The sequence below is a fragment of the Ailuropoda melanoleuca genome, chromosome 6 (genome assembly GCF_002007445.2).
Source record: "Ailuropoda melanoleuca isolate Jingjing chromosome 6, ASM200744v2, whole genome shotgun sequence".
Lineage (NCBI taxonomy): Eukaryota > Metazoa > Chordata > Mammalia > Carnivora > Ursidae > Ailuropoda > Ailuropoda melanoleuca.
In genome coordinates, this window is record NC_048223.1 from 77,035,113 (window position 1) to 77,057,018 (window position 21,906).

Here is a 21,906-nt window from a genome sequence, read left to right on the forward strand (position 1 = left end):
GGCGGACCCTCTTTCCCTACAGAGGGGCTAAGACCGGCATGCACCGCGCTTTGCGGGGGCGGGGGCGGGGCAGACTCTAGGGACCTGGGCAAAATTACTGACGCCGGGAGAGAAACAGGACGAGGCCAAGGGATCAGGTTAAAATTCTGGGCAGGCAGAAACAATAGAGAGTGAAGAGGGAGGGCTATCTATTGCTGGTAGCTTCAGTGAATGAGTGCTAGGAAACATGACACTGGTTCTCATGGAGCTCCCAGTACGATGGGGAGACTTAAACCTCGGAATCTACTAATAGAGAAAAAAATGTATAACAATTTGGCTACCAAATCTGGGTACTTTGGTTGGTAACGGACAGGAAAACAGACGGGGCATTGTAAGTTCTAGAGACGTGACTATTCAAAATGGAGTTTGAGAAGCTGGCCCTTATGTTTAGAGCCTGGAACTGTCAAGAGTCTGAAGGTACAGGGTTAAAATATAGTTAGAGCAGAATAGCCTCCAAGGGTTAAGAATCAAAGCAGGTAAAGGGAAAGGAAGGGATGACACCAAGAGATGTTCAGTCTACAGAATTCACCTGAGAAGGACACAGTCTCCCTCTCGATCCATTCAGAAAATAGAGATTTGGAAGGCAGAGATACAGAGAATTGGAAATTAGTTTTTCATAAGAAATACTTCATATGGTACTTCTGTGCACATACACAATGTGAGCCCAGGTAACTTATGGAAACTTTATAGGGATGGACCTTCATGGGAAAGGGGTTAGTGGAACAAGAACTGATTGACTGTTCAGTCAATAATTATTAGGTGTGTATATGACAGTAAGAGATATACTGAATCATGTGTATCCACTAAGATCTATGTCTTGATGGCATAGGATCCAAATGGGGTGAGAAATTCCTGTCCGTCCTCCTGCTGAATACTAAAAGTGCTCAGAATCTGTTCATAATGGATGATGTTAATTAGGTAAGCAGTGGTCCAAAGGTCTCAAAGAACACCTTTCTACCTCTTCTGTCAATCTCAATGATTTGAGACCTGAGGTAAAAGAGCAGGAAAGTGTCCAAAGGGTATTCTTTGAAAAGGGAGCCCACAAAATATCTTTTAGAGGGAGAATTTAGGAGTGAGGCAAAGGTGAAAATGGATTTTTCTGAGCAATAATTGTTCCACTTCACTGTCAATAACCACCTGCTTCAAATATTTGAGGACCACCAGAGGAAGTACAGAAATTCCACAAGGCAGGCAAGGGGAGGGGCAGCCATGGGAAGAGAACAAGGAAGGGATAGGGGCACATCACAAACGTATAGAAGGAGAGCACCCAGAGTACATAGATCAGGAGTGAGTTTCTAAGAGGGTCTGAATCCCAAGAAAATCACCCTAAGGAGGAAAAGAGAAAGCTTGTAATATACTGAGTGCCTCCTAGCAGGAAAGGAATAAGAAATAATACTAGCAGCAATAATAACAAGGAAAGTCACTCCACTTTAGGGGCCCATTGATTCCTACCTTCAGTATATATCCTTCAACTATCCTTAAACTATTTAGCTCCTCACCTTCACTCAAAAGCCACACACACACATACACACACACACATGCTCACACTCACATATATATGTATGTTTGTGCCATGGCTCTCTTTGGGAGCCCCAGGCCACTGGGAATTTATATTTTTTGCTTATCCAGGCCTTTCCCCCAACCCCTAATATAAAAGAGCAAGAGCATACAAAAGGCATTAAATAGACAATCAAATGACAAGGAGTTAAATACAACTATCTTAAAGATTTATTAATGAAAAATACTTTACAAAAACAGTATGTTTGGCCCTAAAATAGTTTAGCTGACTCTGAGGGTTTACAACAGTGACTGAGCAAGTGGCAGTAATGGTTCTGCTGCTGAGGACAGTAAGGTGTATTTAGTGTGCCTGACTCCATCTGTTCAGAAGGACAAGTGTTATGTTGGCAGCTCTGCATTCTAGGCCTAAGGTTTGGGGGCACAGGGAAGGCTGACAGTCCATAATACCTGGGCAGGTAGGCTGCCCTGAATGATATGGTTAGGACCACGACCACACAGCTACATGCCCCTCCAAGGATGGGGTATAGGGAAGACAGAAGTTCAGGTAATAAGAATAGGTGGGTAAAACAAAGAACAGAAGTTGGCAGTATAGGAGGGAACAGAGATGAAGGCTCAGGTGCAGGTGAGGGCATAAAGGATCCAGGAATAAAATGGTGACCTTAAGATCCTAAGGAATGGCTAGTGTCCAGGGTAATATGGATTCATCTTTAAAGTGGCTCAAATAAAGCCCTAAATGGCAGTTGCTTCCTTTTGAATGGAAATTGGAATTTCAAATATTCCTCTCAAGGAGCCAGGTCTTGTTAGGGATTCCAGTTACCCCTAGGAGAAACTGCCAACTCTACGTTGAGATGAGACTAGCACAACCCTGGTAGGGATGCAGGGTGCTAACTCCTCTACAGTACAGTTTAACAGAGAAAGCTGTGGCTCCAGGAAAGGAAAGGGGTGACTCTTACCACCTATTGTGCTGCAGGGCCCTTGCCCTTATCTGCTCTCTCCCAGGAGCATCTGCTAGAACAAAGAGAAACTCCTCTCCCCCTGTCTTCCTGTGCCCAGATTGTGGGGTGTAACTGGTTTGCCTCCAGTCATCATCTGGGGGCATATCTACTCTTCGAGGACCAGGGGCTCGAGACCCAGGAACAGGACCCACATTCCAAGCTGACCTCAGGGGTACATGAAGACTGCTTGATGGTGGAGACACAGGGTAAACAATGGGAGGGTGGGAGGAAGAATGGAAAAGATCCCCCCAGGACTGAGCATGAGGAACCTGAAGGCCTTGGTGCCTTTCTGGGAGTGTGGCAGTGTGTGTCAGCTGAGGCTTGCACACTGGAGTACTCGGGAATCTGGCCCCAATATGCTTGTTGGCTGACCATGGCCCCCAAGAGGCATCTGTTCTGGAACGATGGGGGAGACTCTGGTAGTTCAGAGTTCTTCCTGTGTACTTGACCCCCTGGCAAGTTTCACTCCTGTCACACATAGCCAGAAACTGCTGGACACTTCTTGAAGTTCCTGGGAAGAGAAAAAGAAACCCAAAGATTAAGCATCTTCAGTAAACCATTCTCCTTCCCAAAGGACCATTCCTGACTGTTCCTCTCAACTCCCCGTAGCCATAAGAGCATACACATAAGGGAAAAAAGCAGCCTAGCTTTGCTTTTAATCTCATTTTTAAAAATTCTTAATATACATCAAAATCAAGTCTCTTACCTCCAACCTGGGCAAATGTTGCCATACTTCTACCTTACTCTACTATAATCTTCCTTCACCCCCTACCCACGGATGGCTCCCTAATATTACAAATATATACTCTCACTGTAACAACTCTACTCCTAGAGCCACCACTCCAAAACATCACTCTGCTTTTCTTAATATGGTACTTTCACTCCAGTTAATCTGTTTCTGCTTACATTCTTGCTCAGTCCCTGAGATCTCTGTTTTTGTTCACACTACTCCTACCACATACACAGTGTGGAATGCCTTTTCTATACATTAATTCCCCTTTACTTAAAAGAAACAAAATATATAATTTTAAAAAGTCGCTTCTATTTTTTTTTTTTTAAGAAGGCTCCATGCCCAGCGTGGAGCCAATGCAGGGCTTGAACTCATGACCCTGAGATCAAGACCTGAGCTGAAATCAAGAGTTGGACACCCAACTGCCTGAGCCACCCAGGTGTCCTGCAAAAAAAAAAAAAAAAAAATCTAAAAAATACTTTCCATTCTTTATTTTATAACCCATCAACATCTGCAGTATACTCTTGCATGTATGTATATTCTGATTATTGCAGCTCTGAGCTCTTTAAGAACAGAGAGCTGCCTTCTTTCTTCCCTGTGTTCACTATAGCATTTAGTGCAGAATAGGCTACACTAAACGTTGCCTGATATAACAGATGCCCCTAACAACAGCAAGAGGGGGGTGGCTACCTGGCTGCTCCACTGAGTAATAGGAAGTTACCTACCCAGCAGCCCTGCTTATCTAAACCTCCCTAAAATGTGAACACATATCAGTAATACTACTCTTACCATATGTTCTAGAACCACAACCACACCTTGCCCCAGGGCATTGGCATGTGTAAGCCAGGATTTCTCAACCTCAACACTACCAATTCTTTCAGCTGATACTAACTTTTTTTGGGGGGGTGGGGGAGGGGGTCATGGAGGTAAACTGCCCTGTGCCTTGTAGGACGTTTAGCAGCATCTCTGGCTTCCACTCACTAGATGCCAGTAGTACCTTCCCTTTCCCATTGAGAATCCGGGCTTTAAGTAGACTCAGCCTCTTCAAGAGGAAGAAAAGTAGCAAATCTTACTATGGAGGGTGAAAGAAAGCCAGAGAGGATGCTATCCACCTTCCCCAAGATTGTCTGGGTTGTATACATGGCACAGGTATTCCATACACAGGGTCTCTCCAGGACTCCCATTCACTCCTTGTCCTTCTAGACAATGCCACAGCTGAGACTCAGGATAGCAGGAGAGGAACTAGCTAATAGATATGATACTTTCTGTTCTGGGAGGATCCTAAAGACTGGGTATTAACTCCCCTTGGTCGCTTAAAAGCTTATCTTATTGTGATAGATGTGTTCATTCTCTTGGGTAGTTAGACTAAGGATTTAGACCAGACAACCATGTTAACCAAGTAATGATTCAATCACAATTCATCTTGACCAATGTTTGATCTTAAAGTGGTAATTCATATCCCATTACTACCTACCTTGGGACTCCACCCCCCCCATAGGTGTACTGATTTAATCTTTCTAGGTTGTCTCTGGAAAAGTACCACATTATGGCACATGATAATTAGATTTGGGGAGAGTTACCTGGGGGTCTATGGGGCTCCCCTGCCATGCTGGGCATCAAGACATCTGGGGACAGGAACTGTGGTTGGGGTGGGTACAGTTGGGGACCAAGGAGAAACACAGGAGGGTCATGGATGACAGGGAGGGAAGAGGAGCTGGAACAACGGTGCCCGGTATCCAAAGGCTTTTTCCTCGCATTTGATGAATCCTTATAGTGAGACAAGACAAAAAAACATAAAGATGAGGATTAACACACAGCTGGATATGGTTGGGTAAACACAGTGAGGCAAGCAGGGAGAGATGAAAGGATAATATGCCTAGTTCTGTACAGGGACCCAATTCACTCAGTTACTCTTTCCATCGGCCCCTCTAGGAACATCCAGACTACTACGAACTGGAAAAATGGAACTGCAGATCTTCTTCCTTTAACCTGTCTCTCTCATAGCCCTCATCTTCCCAACCCTACCATCTAGGTCTCTGGCAAACTCTTTAATGCTAACAGTAGAATAAGTTTGAGACAGGAATTTAAAAACAGAGAAATAAGAAAGAAAAAAAATCGGGGGGCGCCGATTAAGCGTCTGCCTTCGGCTCAGGGCGTGATCCCGGCGATCTGGTATCGAGCCCCACATCAGGCTCCTCCGCTATGAGCCTGCTTCTTCCTCTCCCATTCCCCCTGCTTGTGTTCCCTCTCTCGCTGGCTGTCTCTGTCTCTGTCAAATAAATAAATAAAAAAATCTTTAAAAAAAAAAAAAAAAGAAAAAGAAAAAAAATCGGAAAGCCCAAGAAACTGAAAAAGAAAATTCTGTACACTCTCTAAATACTGGGAACTAAAAATGTATCTCCTTCAATGTACAATCAAGAACTCTACTACTCTACCTTCTCTCCTGTCACTGCTACACTCCAGTCTCCTCTTTTGCCAGTCGATGCTTGTGCCCTGTTCTGTACTCCACTCGTCATTCACTTTTGTGGCAAAGTCTCAGAAATATCCCCTTTAACACCTAAAACACTAAGATGTACAAAATCAAACCAACATCCTTCCAAATTCCACCTGTTGGTACCACATTTTCCTAAGTCACCTAAATTCAAATGTTAACAATGCCCTTACTTTTGCACTTCTCATCCACAATTCCACTAGTTGCCTTTGTCAAGAAATGTCATTTCTACCTACAGGTTTCATATTTAAGCTCAAGTGGACCACTGCAACAGCCTCCAAACGATCTTCCTATCTCCAGTCCTGCTACTTCCTTATTGTGGCCTGCAAGTTGCTATGTGATAGCAATCCTGATCTTTCTCACTTTTTTTTTCTTTCCAAGATTTTATTCATTTATTTTGACAGAGAGACAGCCAGCGAGAGAGGGAACACAGCAGGGGAGTGGGAGAGGAAGAAGCAGGCTCCCAGCGGAGGAGCCCAATGTGGGACTCGATCCAGAACGCTGGGATCATGCCCTGAGCCAAAGGCAGACACTTAACGACTGTGCCACCCAGGCGCCCCGATCTTTCTCACTTTATCTCTACCATTCCTGTGCCTTTTTCACTATAACTTTCTTCATGTTCTTCAAACACACCAAGCTCATTCCAACTCAGGGCCTTTTCACTTACTGTTTCTGTTAACTGGAATAGTCTTCCCATGGCTCACACTATCATATTACTGAGGTCTCTCATCAAATGTTATTCTCTTAGAGCTGATTTCCCTCACTACTCTATCAAAAATAGCCCTGAGAATAACCACTATTACCTCTTTACTCCTTCTCCCCTGCTTTGTTCTATTCTTCTCAATTATACATTGTCTGGGGTTTACTTGTTTATTGTCTTTCTCTCCTGATAGAATACATTTCTTTTTACTCCAGTATTCCTGATACTGTCAACAGAACCCAATACTGTCCTCTCAACAGGAACTGGAGCATTATAGGCACCAAATAAATAATAAATTAAATAATCTATATACCAGTATATCATATTTCCTAACTAGGTTGTAAGTTATTCAAGGGCAGAATTTGTGTTATTTCATCAGTGTATGCTCATAGCACCTACCACAGCATGGTACATAACAGGCATTTACCGTACAGCCTAAGAACCAGGTGCCAATCCTCTCAATATGTGACACAGCCAACTATTCTTTTCTTCCGCACAGAAGAAAGTGATGCCACATTTTCCTGGTTTCCCTTTTATCTCTCTGGTCCTCACTCCTTTAAGAGTTCTTCAGATGAACCATTTAAATATGATACTCATCAGGGATATGTCCTGGCTGCTCTCCTCTTTTCACAATATTCTTTTCCTCTTTTCAGTGGCTATGATTCTTGAATCTTGACTTCAAGCTTTTAAAAAAGTGTCACATCCAAAGGCCTACCAGGTATCTCAAACGTAATATATCCAAAATTATACATATCTCTTCCCTCAGATACATCATTATCAACCCATAATTCATGGGGTGATTCTCCTTGATTCTCCCCTCCCCATATCCAATCAGTCACCAAGTCCCAATGATTTTTACTTCCTCTTTGGCTCTCCAACATGTCCACTTCTCTCTATCCTCCCAAACTCCATACTGTGGTTCATGTTTATATTCTTGTTTATATTCTTTCCAGTCTCATTTGTCAACACTGTCCTTCCCTCACCGGAATCTAATCCTGCTACACCACATGAGCTGCTTTTGATTCAGTGAATATCTGCTTCAAGTTCCTTTACTTGCTATATTTGTTTTAGTTCCTTCAGGAAGCCTTCCCTGATCCCTCAAATCTGGTTTAGATGCCCCTTCTATTATGCTTCCATAGCATTAAATCCTATCATATTATAATTCTTTATCTGTCTCCCCAGATAGACTATAAAGGCCATGACAGCAGGGACTACATCTAACTCACTCACGATTGTATCCCCAGCGCCTGGCACAATACCTAGAACATATGCCCAATAAGCGTTTGTTTAAAAGGATGAATCAGTGAATAAATGAATGATATAGAAGTTAGGAGAAAGGAAGCCAACTCCCTAGAAAAATAACAATTTTCCATTAAATTCACTAACAGTACATGAGAACAAATGCTAGGCAGAAACAACCACCTTTCCCAAAAAGAATGGCAAGCTGTTTAGAGTTGTTTAGGAAATTTTGAACAATAAATTGGAAAAAATGACTTGCTTGGGAGGGAAACTGGATCTGAAGGACTAGTAGGACAGAGAATTAGTTTTCACTGTATATCCTTTATACCTTTTAATTTTTATATCATGTATTTAAAACTGGTTTGTAATTTTGATTGAACTGACCTGGTGAACAAGCTTTAACACACTGGAGCTTTGGATCCTGACCTCCATTGTAATCAAAACTCAACTTGCCTTTGGCAAGTGTGTGAAATTCTCAAAAGGATAATATATAAACCCAGCCACTAAAAATATTTGAGTTATTGATCTCTGCTGACTTTGGTGTCCCTGTCCCTTTCGCTACATTGATTCCATATGAAAAGCCTCAGGAGGAAGATTTTAAATCATTTTCCTTTTCTTGCTAATGCACATGCTTCATTTTAGCATGAAAGCATACTGGACCCCATTCAATCTTATACTGGAATGGGGAGGAAACGGCAAAAACAATACCCCATCTCATGTCTTCCCTTCTTCCTTTGATTAGTGCAATGGGTTTTGACTCAATCAGCAGCCATTGCTTCTGACACTCAAGGCTACCAGGCTACTAGGACTCTTCTCACTCTAGGGAACCCTAATATACCTTCCAGAACTGCTACAGGGAAGGGACATTCCTCTGGGCTCCAACAAAATGTGCATCAATAAAGTAATGACTATGTGTCATCATGTTTGCTGAGTGCACATGACTTTCCCCCAAATTACAACTTTTAGTTTCCCCTGCCCCTCCACCTACATTGTTTTTTCACCTTAGCAAAAGAAAGAGGGTGCTCTGAATAGATAGACCCTGATTCTACTTACAAAACTGTGGGAAGAGACTGGAGCCTCGTCCCTCTCTGAGACAATGGTGCCACTGAGACTGCGTGAGATGCGGTGAAAGTTCTCTGCACCGTACTGATCATCCTCCCCATATTCCCTCCTGGGGCCTCGGCAAGGTGCAGCCTTCAAACACATAGACACACACAGGCAGACACGAAACACCAGACCTATGGTTCTCCCACAGACCCTGTCCCCAGGGGTATGGGAGAAAATAGGGTAAGACCTCACTACTAAAGACCTGAATTAGATGTATTTGAAAGGTATGGCCATGTGGCAATCTCCTCTCACTTAAAAGAAGTCCAATCATAGAACTTGTTCTCTTCCAACAGCCCCACATCACCATGCTCCTGCCTTACCACCAACCCTACCACTCATATCTTTCCACACTTCCTTTCCCAACACACCACCCCATGTCAGCACTGTAGGACCTGAGGCTGCTACCTGAGAAGCAGGCACTGTGCTGGCTTCATGGAGACTGTGCTCCATTTCTGCTGTTGGGGTCTTTGAGAGACCAAGGCCAGGGGCTGAGTGCAACCTCCTCCCCACACCATCTGCAGAGCCTGAGGAGGAAAACATAAATACAAGTTGAAGCCATCTCTTCTCCTGCAGCCTAACTTCAGCCTGACAGCAAACAAACAAACAAACAAACAAAAACAAAAACAAAAAACAAAAACCTCAGGAGTTCTTTTCATGAAATAACAAATATGTATCCCTGAATTGAATGGAGATGTGCTCCTGCAATGTAGAAACAGGAGTTTCAGAAATGGATAGTTTCCTATAGGCCAACAAGGGTCTTAGAACACAGGCTTTGAAGAACTTGTACAAAAGAGGCTCTGCAGAAAGACAGCTGAATATCCCCATTTTGCCTCATTTCAATTTTTTTTTTAAGATTTTATTTATTTATTCGACAGAGATAGAGACAGCCAGCGAGAGAGGGAACACAAGCAGGGGGAGTGGGAGAGGAAGAAGCAGGCTCATAGCGGAAGAGCCTGATGTGGGGCTCGATCCCACAACGCCGGGATCACGCTCTGAGCCGAAGGGAGACGCTTAACCGCTGTGCCACCCAGGCGCCCCCTCATTTCAATTTTTTAAACACAATCGGCTTTCTTCTGAGGGTCGGACTCCTGCCCAAGACTTACAATATGTACAGAGGGAACTGTCCAACATAGTTGTTCTCTAGAGTGTTTGTGATGACAAAGGGAACATTATCTTCAGTCTACTTAGGAATTGAAATGAATATAGTAATCATCTATCAAACCTCCTCATTTTATGTAACGGGAAAATGAGTTCCAGGGTCTGAAAGGTAGTAAGTAGATTAATCAGAATTAAAATTCAAATCTCTTGATTTCACTTCCTATTACTATGAGCAGGAACTCTTCAACAACATTTTATATGTGTAAGGCTCTTTTATTTCCCCATTAGCTTCTCTCGATCACTGACTGCTTAAATCCTAAACAATCACTAATGCTTATCTCTTCCTCAAAATCTTGCTAGATTATTAAGAACTGCTCCAAACTGGATATGTGACTCCCAAGAGGCTCCCCGCAATACAACTAATTAAGCCTTCCATTCGGAAAATGCACATGCCCTTGACCTACATTTAATGTACATGTCTATCACCAATTCATGTCTTGATTTGATATTCTGATTCTAATACATGTATCTGGCTAAAGGAGGATATTCTGATACCAAGCAAAGATATTATTTTTAGTATTTCCTGGTACAGAGGTTCTAATACCACCTCAGATTCATCTAGGAACTTTAAAAATACAGATTCCTCTCTCTCCCCACAGCCCTGGTGAATCAGAATCTTTGTGGTAAGCCTGGGAGTATTTCTTTTTAAAAGGCTTCCCCGAGGGGCACCTGGCTGGCTCAGTCAGTGGAGCATGTGACTGTTGATCTCCGGGTTAGGAGTTGGGCATAGAGATTATTTAAAAATAAAATCTAAAAAATAAATAAAACAAAAGGCTTCCCTGAAAAGTATAGGAGAATATCCCCAAACATTGTTGACAGAAATTTGAAATGTTATAGTCCTCCTAAAAAAAAGCTGTTTAGAAATATCCATTAAAATTGAAAATATGATTTACCCTTTTATCCAACAATTCTACTCCTAGGAATAAGAAGCAAAAGTACCACTTTACTAAGGCGTATTTGCAGTGGCCAAAAAACTAGAAATAAAGTAATGCCCATCTATAGCAGAATGGCTAAATACACAAAGGTATCTCCAATATCAAATATGCCCAGCCACTCACTAAAAAGAATGAATTGAGTTAAACTAGATGACTTGGAGGGATTTTCATGAAGGATTGTTAAGTTAAAAGGAAAAAAAAAAATCTGTAATACCATCCTGAAGCAAAAAACCCCACTGTATGTGTAGGTCTACACAGGATTATATGAACAGAAAAATACAGAAATATGCACATTAGATTATTACCTGGAAGATGGAGGATAAAAGATAGGAATTTATGTAAGAGGAGGAGAGATAAACAAGAAAATGTCTACAATAAAAGCAACACATGTGCTGTCATCCCATTTATATAAAATTATTTCTCTGTGTTTTTTAAAAAGCCACTCCTTGGGTGACTATGATGGGCAACCAGATTTAAGAATTACAGCCGTATTGGTTAGAATGTGGTGTTCTTCTAATAAAGTCTGATTGCTAGACAAGGAGGTGGCCACTGGAACCTCCTGAAGGGAATAGACTGATTCTTTTAAAGATATTTCACCAGAGGTAAAGCTGGGACCCTTTAAGGAGTACTGTTGAGAGGATATATGGATTTGATAGAAGATACAGTTAAGATGATGTCTACTCACGGATCATCAATAACAAGAAGAAAGACTACCAGACATCATGCACTTCCTGATACAAGAAATACAAAATAGGGGCACCTGGATGGCTCAGTGGGTTAAACGTCTAACTCTTGATTTCAGCTCGCGTCAGGCTCCTGAGATCAAGCCCTCATGTCAGGCTCCCTACTCACCAGGGAGTCTGCTTGAGATTCTGTCCCCCTCTCCCTCTGCCGCTGCCCCCTGCTCACGCACGTATGCACTCTCTCTCTCTCTAATAAATAAATAAATCTTATAAAGAAAAAGAAAAACAAAGTACTACCTCTAAAATAGTCTTATTAAAAACAAAAGCAAAAACTGAGGTTGCCTGGCTGGCTCAGTTGGAGGAGCACACAACTCTTGATCTTGGGGTAATGAGTTCAAGCCTCACATTGAGTGTAGAGATTATTTAAATACATAAAATTTTTTAAAAAATTGAACCTGACTTTAATCAAGCCTCTAGCCCTAACTACCAGATTACAAAAAAAACCAAAAACAAAACAAACAAACAAAAAACCAGTAGAAGAACATGTTTTAAAAAAGAAAAAACTACTAGAATATAATTAGTAAAATCCAGAATGTGGATTTTTCAGATGACCAAAATTCTTCCATAAATAAGTGCTAAGGGGACAAAAAGACAGGAATTTTATAGGCTAAAAAAAGCCTTGAGACAAATCAACAAAATGCAAAGTGTAGATCTTGTTTGACTCCTAATTTGAAATAAACCAACTGTGAAAAGACATTTATGGGACAATTGAAAAAATGTGAATACTGGCTAGTTACTGTATTATAGTAAAAATTATCGTTAATTTTCTAGGTATAATAATATTATAGTTTTGCCTTTTAAAAAAGAATCTTTATTTCTTAGAGATACATTCCAAACTATTTATGTATGAAATAATATAATGTCTGGAATTTGCTTTAAAATAATCCAGTAGAGGGGTACCTAGCTGGCTCAGTAAGTGGAGTGTGCAACTCTTGATCTTGGGGTCATGAGTTTCAGCCCCACACTGGGTGTAGAGATTACTTAAGGAAATAAATAAATAAATTAAATAAAACATTTATAAATAAGTAAATACATAAGTAAATAGTAAAATAATTCAGTAGGGAGGGGAAAGGGGGGGCTATAGCTAAATCAGAATTGGCCATATGTTGATAACTGGTCAACATAATCACTGTGGAAGCTAGTGATAAGTACTAGCTTACTGGAGGGCTATTGTAACATTTACTCGTTACCCTTGAATATAATTGAAATTTTCTATAACAATAGTTATTTTTAAGATGGTATCTGCCTGACTCCAAAATTCTATGAAATTTAGAAATATAGGCCAAGGGCAATGTTTATGTAACTTTTTAGAAACCATAATGTCAAAATTAATCTGGTCACAAAACACCATATACTGTACGATTCCATTATATCATATGTCCAAAACAGGCAAATCTATAGACAGGAAATAGATTACAGGTTGCCTGGGGCTGGAGGAGCAAGGGATAGGGGGAAATAGGGAGTGACTACTAATGGGTACTGAGTTTCTTTTTGGGGTGATGAAAACACTTTAAAGATTTCATTTATTTATTTGAGAGAGAGAGAGCCTGTGCGGAGCGGGAGGGAGAGTATAGAGGGAGAGGGAGAGGGAAAGAGAGAGAATCTCAAACAGACTTCACGCTGAGCATGGAGCACAACGTGGGGCTTAATCTCACGACCCTGAGATCATGACCTGAGCCAAAATCAAGAGTTGGACACTTAACCAACTGAGACACCCAAGCACCCCACAGGGTGATTAAAACACTTTAAAACTGACTGTGGTGATGGATGGACAATTCTGTGAATATACTTAAAAAACACAGAATTATACATATTAAGTAGGTGAATTGTATGGAATGTAAATTATTTATCAATAAAGCTTTTTCTTTTTTAAGTAATAAGTCAGAGAAAAACAAATACTACATGACTTCACTTATATGTGGAATCTAAAAAAAGACAAATTCACTGAAACAGAATGGTAGTTGGCAGCAGCTGGCGGGTGGAGGAAATGGGGAGGTGAGGTCAAAGGATGAGTTATAGGATGAATAAATCCTGGGGATCTAATGTATAGGATTGTGAATGTAGTTAACAATGTTGCATTATTTACCTAAAAGTTGCTAAGACAGTAGATCTTAAAAGTTCTCACAAAAAAACTACAATGCATCCATGGTGATGGTTGTGTTAACTAACCTTACTGTGGTAATTTCACAATATATACATGTCAAACCTTAACCTTATACAATGTTATTTGTCAATTATATCAATAAAGCTGGGGGGAGAAAGTACCTTGGTACTTAAAAAATGCTTTACAATAAGATAAAGAGGGACTCCACTAAAGATATATTCTATCATATACATACATATCTAATTGGCATTTCCCTTCATTACCTACTTCCTGATTTATTCCACCTGATCACTTCTTTAGGTCAAAATAAAGGCTAGTTTGGTTTGACAAGGACTTTGAGGACTCATCAGATGGATTTTTTTAAATTAATTTTTGTTCACTATTAAGCAAAAAAATAATGTTTAGTAGGTACTCTTTTCAAATTGTTTTCAGAAGTATAATCTTCCTGAAGGCTAATTTACCAGTACATATCAAGAAATTTTTAGAAGTATACAAACCTTCAGCTAGTTATTATCCTTCTAAAAATTTATTCTGAGAAGCTCATCAGAATTGTGGCCAAACACTTACATATAAAGATATTCATCATCTATTTATCTAAAAATTGTAAGTATATAAAGTATAGTAAAATGGTTGAATATATTACGGTACATTCATATGCAGCATATTGCCAATCCTTAAAAGAAAGGGAAAATGCTCATGGCTATAATGTAAAAATATCATGAGAATAAACTGCATACATATATTGTAACGATTTGCTTTTTGTAAAATCAAAACAAAATAAATATATAGTATATATGCATAAAAAAACAAAACCAGAAATAAACTCATGAAATTAGGAATGGGCTTATCAATGATTTTTGTTACTTTATATATTTTCAAAAGTATCTATAATGAAAAATTTCCTATTTTGGGTAATGTAAGAGTTTTTTTGTTTGTTGTTTTTGGGGGGGTAATATAATGCTTGACATTCAGTTAGTTTAATTTTCATTGCACTATATTCTTTTATATGCATTTATTATTATTCTTAAAATACTTGACATTTGTATATTCTTTCTCCCTCACACAGGAAGCTAATTGAGGTAGATGCGAGCTTTTCCTCATTCTTTAGAATCTTCCCATACTGAGAATATATTTGCAAAGGACACTACAGATAAAGGACTGGTATCCAAGATCTACAAAGAACTTCTCAAACTCAATACACGAGAAACAAATAAACAAATCAAAAAATGGGCAGAAGATATGAACAGACACTTTTCCAATGAAGACATACAAATGGCTAACAGACACATGAAAAAATGTTCAAAATCATTAGCCATCAGGGAAATTCAAATCAAAACCACACTGAGATACCACCTTACGCCAGTTAGAATGGCAAAGATAGACAAGGCAAGAAACAACAATTGTTGGAGAGGATGTGGAGAAAGGGGATCCCTCCTACATTGTTGGTGGGAATGCAAGTTGGTACAGCCACTCTGGAAAACAGTGTGGAGGTCCCTTAAAAAGTTAAAAATTGAACTACCCTATGACCCAGCCATTGCACTACTGGGTGTTTACCCCAAAGATACAGACGTAGTAAAGAGAAGGGCCATATGCACCCCAATGTTCATAGCTGCATTGTCCACAATAGCCAAATCATGGAAGGAGCCGAGATGCCCTTCAACAGATGACTGGATTAAGAAGCTGTGGTCCATATATACAATGGAATATTACTCAGCTATCAGAAAGAACGAATTCTCAACATTTGCTGCAACATGGACGGCACTGGAGGAGATAATGCTAAGTGAAATAAGTCAAGCAGAGAAAGACAATTATCATATGATTTCTCTCATCTATGGAACATAAGAACTAGGAGGATCGGTAGGGGAAGAAAGGGATAAAGAAAAGGGGGGTAATCAGAAGGGGGAATGAAACATGAGAGACTATGGACTATGAGAAACAAACTGAAGACTTCAGAGGGGAGGGGGTTGGGGGAATGGGATAGACTGGTGATGGGTATTAAGGAGGGCACGTATTGCATGGTGCACTGGGTGTTATACACAACTAATGAAGCATCAAACTTTACATCGGAATCCGGGGATGTACTGTATGGTGATTAACATAATATAATAAAAAAAATCATTTAAAAAAAAAAGAATCTTCCCATACTGCCCTGTCCCATGTAAAAAACATACCTTAATATCAAATCTTATATTTATGTGATCTCCCCCCACCTACAGCTTCTAGGAACAGCTTCTAGGTACTCAATAAATACTTGTATGGCAGTATTTAAACATCAGTTGGCAGCATGCAAGGAACCTGTACTGTTATGGAAACTGTCATACCGAGCTAAAGATAAAATTCTGAGTTCAATTTCACAGAATCATATATATCATTTTAAGAGTTTGAAGGCACCTTTAAAAAAAAAATCATTGAACCCACTCTCTAATTTTACATGTAAAAACTTAGCCATGGGATATTAAGTGACTTGTCCAGATTTATGCTGACAGTTAATGATGTAACCAGGACAATAGTTAGGTTTGGAGTTCTCAAGTACATCAATCTAAGTTATAAATATTCTTTATGTCTTCAGTTTCCAGAACTAAGTCTGTGAAGTACGTTTAAGGCATAAACATCATTCTTCACACAATATAATCTAAGGGGTAGTCAGTGAACAGGAATCCTACGGCCATACAATCTTGAAAATTCTACACCTGGTACGTCCTGAGGGGTCAAGGAAGCTCGTGATATTTCTGGTTCAGTATGATCTGGAAATGCCACATTGGGAGATATGGCTCCGTGTGGACACCCTTGTTGCAAGTTGGATCTGGAAGCTGGATCTTGGATTAGTTCAGCTCCTAAGCCATAGAAGGATGACTTTTCTTCTCAGCCTCCCCTACTTCATGCTAAGTCCCTCTCAAAAACCTATGAACCACTCCTTAGCACTGCATACTGCACAAGCCCTGGGCATATACTCATTGATCTCTTCCTTTAGAAGGAGGGAACTAGACCCTGCTGATTCTACTCTAGCCAGAAAAAGGCCTAGCTCTTGTGTCCTAAAGTCTTTATGAATAAAGTCAGAAGATCTGCTACCATCTCCTAAGCTGGGGATGTTACCTGGACAGAGTACAAACCCTCTTCTAATCTTGTCCTCTCACTTTCAGCTTTTATATGTCCCCCTACTCCCCCTGCCCATGGTTGCATTCTTACCTGTTTGGTTAAATGAGTGCCAGGCCACATTTTGCTGCCCCCATCCAGAACAGCCAGCTTGAGAAGCCTGAAGACTGGCTTGGTAGAGAGACTCCAATTCTGAGGTCTCCTGCTCTGTGTCTTGGTTCCAATGTGGATGCAAAAGGATGTGGTTTTTTTCTGGATAGGCTACACAGGTATGGGAATCATGGGGGGAGGACTTCATTCCTGGCCCAGGGACCCCATGTTTAAGTTGAGAATCACAGAGCCTTGTGACATTCACCCAGGAGTCCAAAGGCAAGGAAGTCCCCAAGTTGACACTGCTGCCTAGTTCCTTAGGCCTAGCATCTCTCACTTGAGATGGCTTTCCTTGGTTCATGCTTGGTTCTGCCAACCTGGGCTGTCTTCCCCTAGAAGTTTCACTATTAGGCAGCCCAGAGTTCATGGCAAGAGAAGGATAATCAGCAGGTTCTTCCCAGGAAGGTAGTCTGTCCCTACCATCCAAGGAGGATTGTTGTTTTGCCCAAGGCCAGTGGCCTTTCACTTGACCCTGTAGGAAGGGAGGCTTAGAGTCAGAAGGGGAAGAGTTCTTCCTTAGACTATTTGTCAAACTTCTATCCTGGGAACCTGTGCCATCCCTTGTGGAGGCACCTTGCATCCTCTGGAACTGCTCTGCTAGTGAGCGGACAAGCCCTTTTGTGCTGGGAAACTCTGGCCTATGGGGATCCTCACTGCCTGCATCCACTTTTGAAGTCAACAAAGTTTTGAGGCTTTTGGCTTGGAGGCATTGGTTAGTTTTCTGCACAGTATCAGGAGAGTGAAGCATAGGTGAGGAAGCAGCAGGCATTACAGGGTGGCAGGCCCTGTACAGGGGAAGGCTGGGCTGAACTGATGAACTTGAAGGACCACAGCCAAGGCTGTGTACATCTCCTCTCTCAGAGGTATCTGTTCCAGTTGAGTGTGACCAAGGCATCACCTGGGATGAGACAGCAGGATCCCTCTTTTCTTGGAATCGCTGTTCTTGATCAATGCCTCTTCCTTCTTGTGCGGGGAACCTGGTACAGCTGCTGTTGTCACCCCTGTAGCCTTGCAGCTTACCCTCTGGTACATCCAATGGTTCCCAACCATAATGAGCATTCTTCTCAGTCCTCCCTGGGGTTTTAGGTAAGGCCTGCCTGTGGAGTGCAGAGGGGTCAATGCTGTCCTCCTCAACTGAAGTCAGAAGGTTTGAGGCAGACCTACTAGGGGAACTGTGCTGTGAGGCAGACAGGGCAGATGACTCTGGGAATAGTGATGAGTGTGACTCATGGCAGGAAGCAGGTGAGTGGATGAAAGAACTGGCCCCAAACTCTCTATTCGCGCAGGGTTCCAGTTGAGCCTCCTGGCTTAACAATACTTGGAGCGGGATAGGCTGTTCACTGAAATAAATGGAGAGAGCCAGTCATAAGCTGCCTTAAATGACAAGATCACTTACAAAAAGACCTGTTCACTTAGTTCCCATTTCTAGCGATCCACAAAGGGAATGGTAAAAATAAGCAGAAAGACAAGCACAAGTAGAGTCGACAGTTCAGAGGTTCACAAGAGAAGGCAGGCACATGGTCAGCTCACACCCAAGCAATAGGTAATATTAATCCTCTTTATTCAATGCCCTCACCAAAGCTGCGCACAGTAATATTAAGTGAAGTCCTTGTCAATATTCTTCACTGCCTCTGAAGTCCCATTCCAATCATATTCTTCTTGCAAATTAAAAAACAAAAATTGCTAATCCCACATGCAGATGACATGGAAGGTGAGCAAAGCCTAGAAATCACTCATACCTGGGGTCCTGAGAGGCAAACCAGCCAAAAGAACCAAAAGGCACATTTACAGAGTATAGGATAATTTGGGTTCATGGGATTACACAGAATTCAACCACTTCAAGTGTGTTTTCATAATCTGGATTTGGTTGTATTATTCACAGAGATATTTTCTCAAAGTAACGCACTATGACTCTCTTGAGATTTGGGAGTAAGACTAGAAATTAACTGCATTTACTAGGTTTCTTACTAATTGTTTTGTATTTCTGACCTAAAAAACTCAGTGTTAGAAGCACTTAAAAGCCTCAATTACATACATCAAGTGGTGTAAGTTTTCTACAAAGAGTTTAGCTGCCTAAATTGCTTATATTCAAAACATATCTCTCATCAGATTCTCAGATCAGCATTCAACTACTAGAGTATACTGTAGGAGAAAAGAAGAAAAGGGAAGATCCCAGCTATTAGCATTAAATTTGAATGATAATATTCTATCATCTTTCGTGGGGATAGCCACCCAGTCACCCTTACGACATTATGGAGAATATATCATTATACTTATGGAGAAGACCTAATGGAGTGAAACAGACCTGGATTTGAAGTCCACACCTCTACTACTTACTAGCTGAGCAATCTTGGGTACCTTATGTATTTTATACCCCTGAGCTTGAGTTTCCTTATTTATAAAATATCACTAAGTAACAGTCCCTATCTCCTAAGGTTACCGTGAGAATTAAAGTGTTTAGCTTAGCGCCTGGACAATAAGTAGGGGTTCCTGGGTGGCTCAGTCGGTTGAGCGTCCGACTCTTGGTTTCAGCTTGGGTCACGATCTTGGGGTCATGGGATCAAGCCCTGCATTGGGCTCTGCATTCAGTGTGGAGTGTCCTTGAGATTCTCTCTTTCCCTCTCCCTCTGCCCTCCCTCGCTCTCACTTGCTCTCACTTGCTCTCTCTCTAAAAATAAATAAGTAAAATCTTTTACTTTTTTAAAAAATGTTCAATAAACTTTAGCTGTTTTATAATATTTATATTCTGAGAACTACTCAGGCTTATTAAATGGCCAAAATGAATTTTAACTTAAATCTATGTATTTTAAATAGAACCAAATTCAAGAGCTAAAGTGTGAAAACTACACCAGTGGCCCCAGGGACTTTTTCCCTATTGCTGCCCATAGCAAAGTAAAACAAAGGGAATCTTTGTGTCTCCTCTCTATGGTTCAAACAGAGCAAAGACTGCTTTCTCTGCTTCCACCAGAGACAGGAAGCACTGAAATCCCCAAAACAAACCACATGGTTCTAATGCAATAGAGCTCAGATTGCCATGTCTGAGAACACAATATGTACAAATTTAATAATCATGTTATTACACAAGTCCAGGGACAAATTCACCCACAGGAAATATGGACAAATGTTCTATTTATTATGCCATACTTTCTGTATCTTTCTAGGAACTATTAAGAAAAGGACCAGCAGTGGGATGAGCTTTCCACCTTATGTCTGACCTGAGAAGAAAATCTTTCCAGAGGACTCTTCTCTGTCCTCTGTAGTCACCAAGACAAGGAGAACTCTGACTATGGAGCGCCCATGGTCACTTCCTCCCCTAGTGTCCATAAACTACAGTGGATCCCAGGCACTACCTTGTTGGCTGAGGGAGGGCCGCCCCCTGTGAGGGGAAGCAGGCTGAGGGCTGCGACGGCGGCGGCGATGATTGCTGCTGCTGCATGCGTTCCTGCAGGCTCCGTGCTTTTCGAATACTGATTTGCAACTTCTTATCGACTAGGGCTCTGCTGTGAGTGCTAGAGCTGGCACCATGCAGGGCAAGTCTTAGTTTAGCTAAAATGCAAAAGAAAATATAGCAGAAACAGAACACAAAATACAAACAAAAATAAAAATAAAATTGAACCAAAAATGAGCAAAGATATGCAGTAAAACTCAAAATATGCAGCAGGAATGCAAGGCGTGGACCATGCACATACTGTCCAGGGTACAGAGCTGGCTCTGGCTCTAAGGAACATTCATGGAAGCCATGGAGGCCAAACAGGTTAATTTGAATTTAAAAAAACAAACAAAAAGCTAAAACTAAAATGAGTCAGGAAGAGAAACTGGTGCTTCCATCTTAGAGACTGCCACTCTCGTCCTTTGTAACTGACCTGTCCGACTCTGGTCTCCACACTTTGCTCCCAACTTCCCCTTCCCGACAGCCAACAGCAGAAATAAGATCCAAATCTGCATCTGTCTTTACAGAACACAGCTTCTTGTGGGTCACATTTAAGAACCAGATACAAATTCTAAGCTTTAGTCCTTCACTGTAACTTTATGGTGCAGCATACCAGGAAAGCAGGGGAGAAACGAATCAAATATGCGGTGCAAAGTCATAGGCCTGGGAAGTCGAAGTCAATATACTCATTTCTTCTTGCCATAAGCTCCACCTAGCTAGTCAGTTTCTAGAGAAAGAGCAGACTAACCTCAAATCTGAGGTCTGACTTCATCTTGGGATAAGAAGGTAGGCATGGCTGGATAATTCATCTGTGGACTCCAGCTGAGGTTATTCCAGTAAATATCCATAGACCACAGCAATAGTACGTGGCACCCTTAGAAATCTGAAGGCCAAAGATAGCCTAAAGGACCTCAGTTTGGGAGAGTGACAGTGAGGAGACTTAAAGGTGTTTTCATCCCATCTGAGTGATGACTCTAACGATACCTATCACGAAGTTAGTTAAAATTGCCATAGCTGTAGCAGTTAGAGTTACTTACAGATAGCTTCGTTACAGAGAGCCAAAGCTGTAGCACAGTCTCCCTTCTGTTCCAGATGCAGCGACTCTTCAAACACTGAATCTGCCTCTTGCAAGGACCTCTCAAAGCCGTCACTCCTCCCTGAAAGGGCCAGCACTTTTCATTTTCATTACAGTTCGTTCCAACTTTTTCTATGTAGTGATGTATCCCCTCAGTGCACATAGCTCCTTGCTGCTGAGCCTTTGATCTACCCTTATTCTAACTCTCCACTGCTATGAAGAATTCTCTGAAACAAGTAGGACATCCGTTTTTGCCTTAGCCAAGACATTGCCAAGGCCATGAAAGAGGAGTATGTCATTATCCACCACATATTCCAATTCCAAGAGCTCTTAAGGGGACTCTCAAGAAAAGAATAAAGTGTTGTCTACAGCAGAAGGGTGGATTCTTATGCCTGAAAC

The 21,906-nt window shown here is 41.3% G+C and overlaps 1 protein-coding gene across 12 annotated transcripts in view; it reads right to left on the minus strand.

Annotated features, from left to right (window-relative positions):
• Positions 1–1,743: 1,743 nt before the first annotated feature.
• The window catches only part of USP54 (ubiquitin specific peptidase 54), a 132,888-nt gene continuing 112,725 nt past the window's right edge, over positions 1,744–21,906 (minus strand). For 5 of the 12 annotated variants that reach the window (XM_019800907.2, XM_034662687.1, XM_019800905.2 and 2 more), the window contains 7 exons: positions 21,470–21,589; positions 20,353–20,548; positions 16,946–18,342; positions 9,225–9,343; positions 8,766–8,906; positions 4,863–5,049; positions 1,745–3,063 (listed from right to left, as the gene is read on the minus strand). In XM_019800907.2, coding sequence (XP_019656466.1) covers positions 2,507–3,063; positions 4,863–5,049; positions 8,766–8,906; positions 9,225–9,343; positions 16,946–18,342; positions 20,353–20,548; positions 21,470–21,589 — 2,717 coding nt within the window. In that variant the 3' untranslated portion in view covers positions 1,745–2,506. Of the gene's footprint in view, positions 3,064–4,862; positions 5,050–8,765; positions 8,907–9,224; positions 9,344–16,945; positions 18,343–20,352; positions 20,549–21,469; positions 21,590–21,906 lie in introns of those variants that run through there. The other 7 variants (XM_019800910.2, XM_034662690.1, XM_034662688.1 and 4 more) reach the window with 7 other exon arrangements.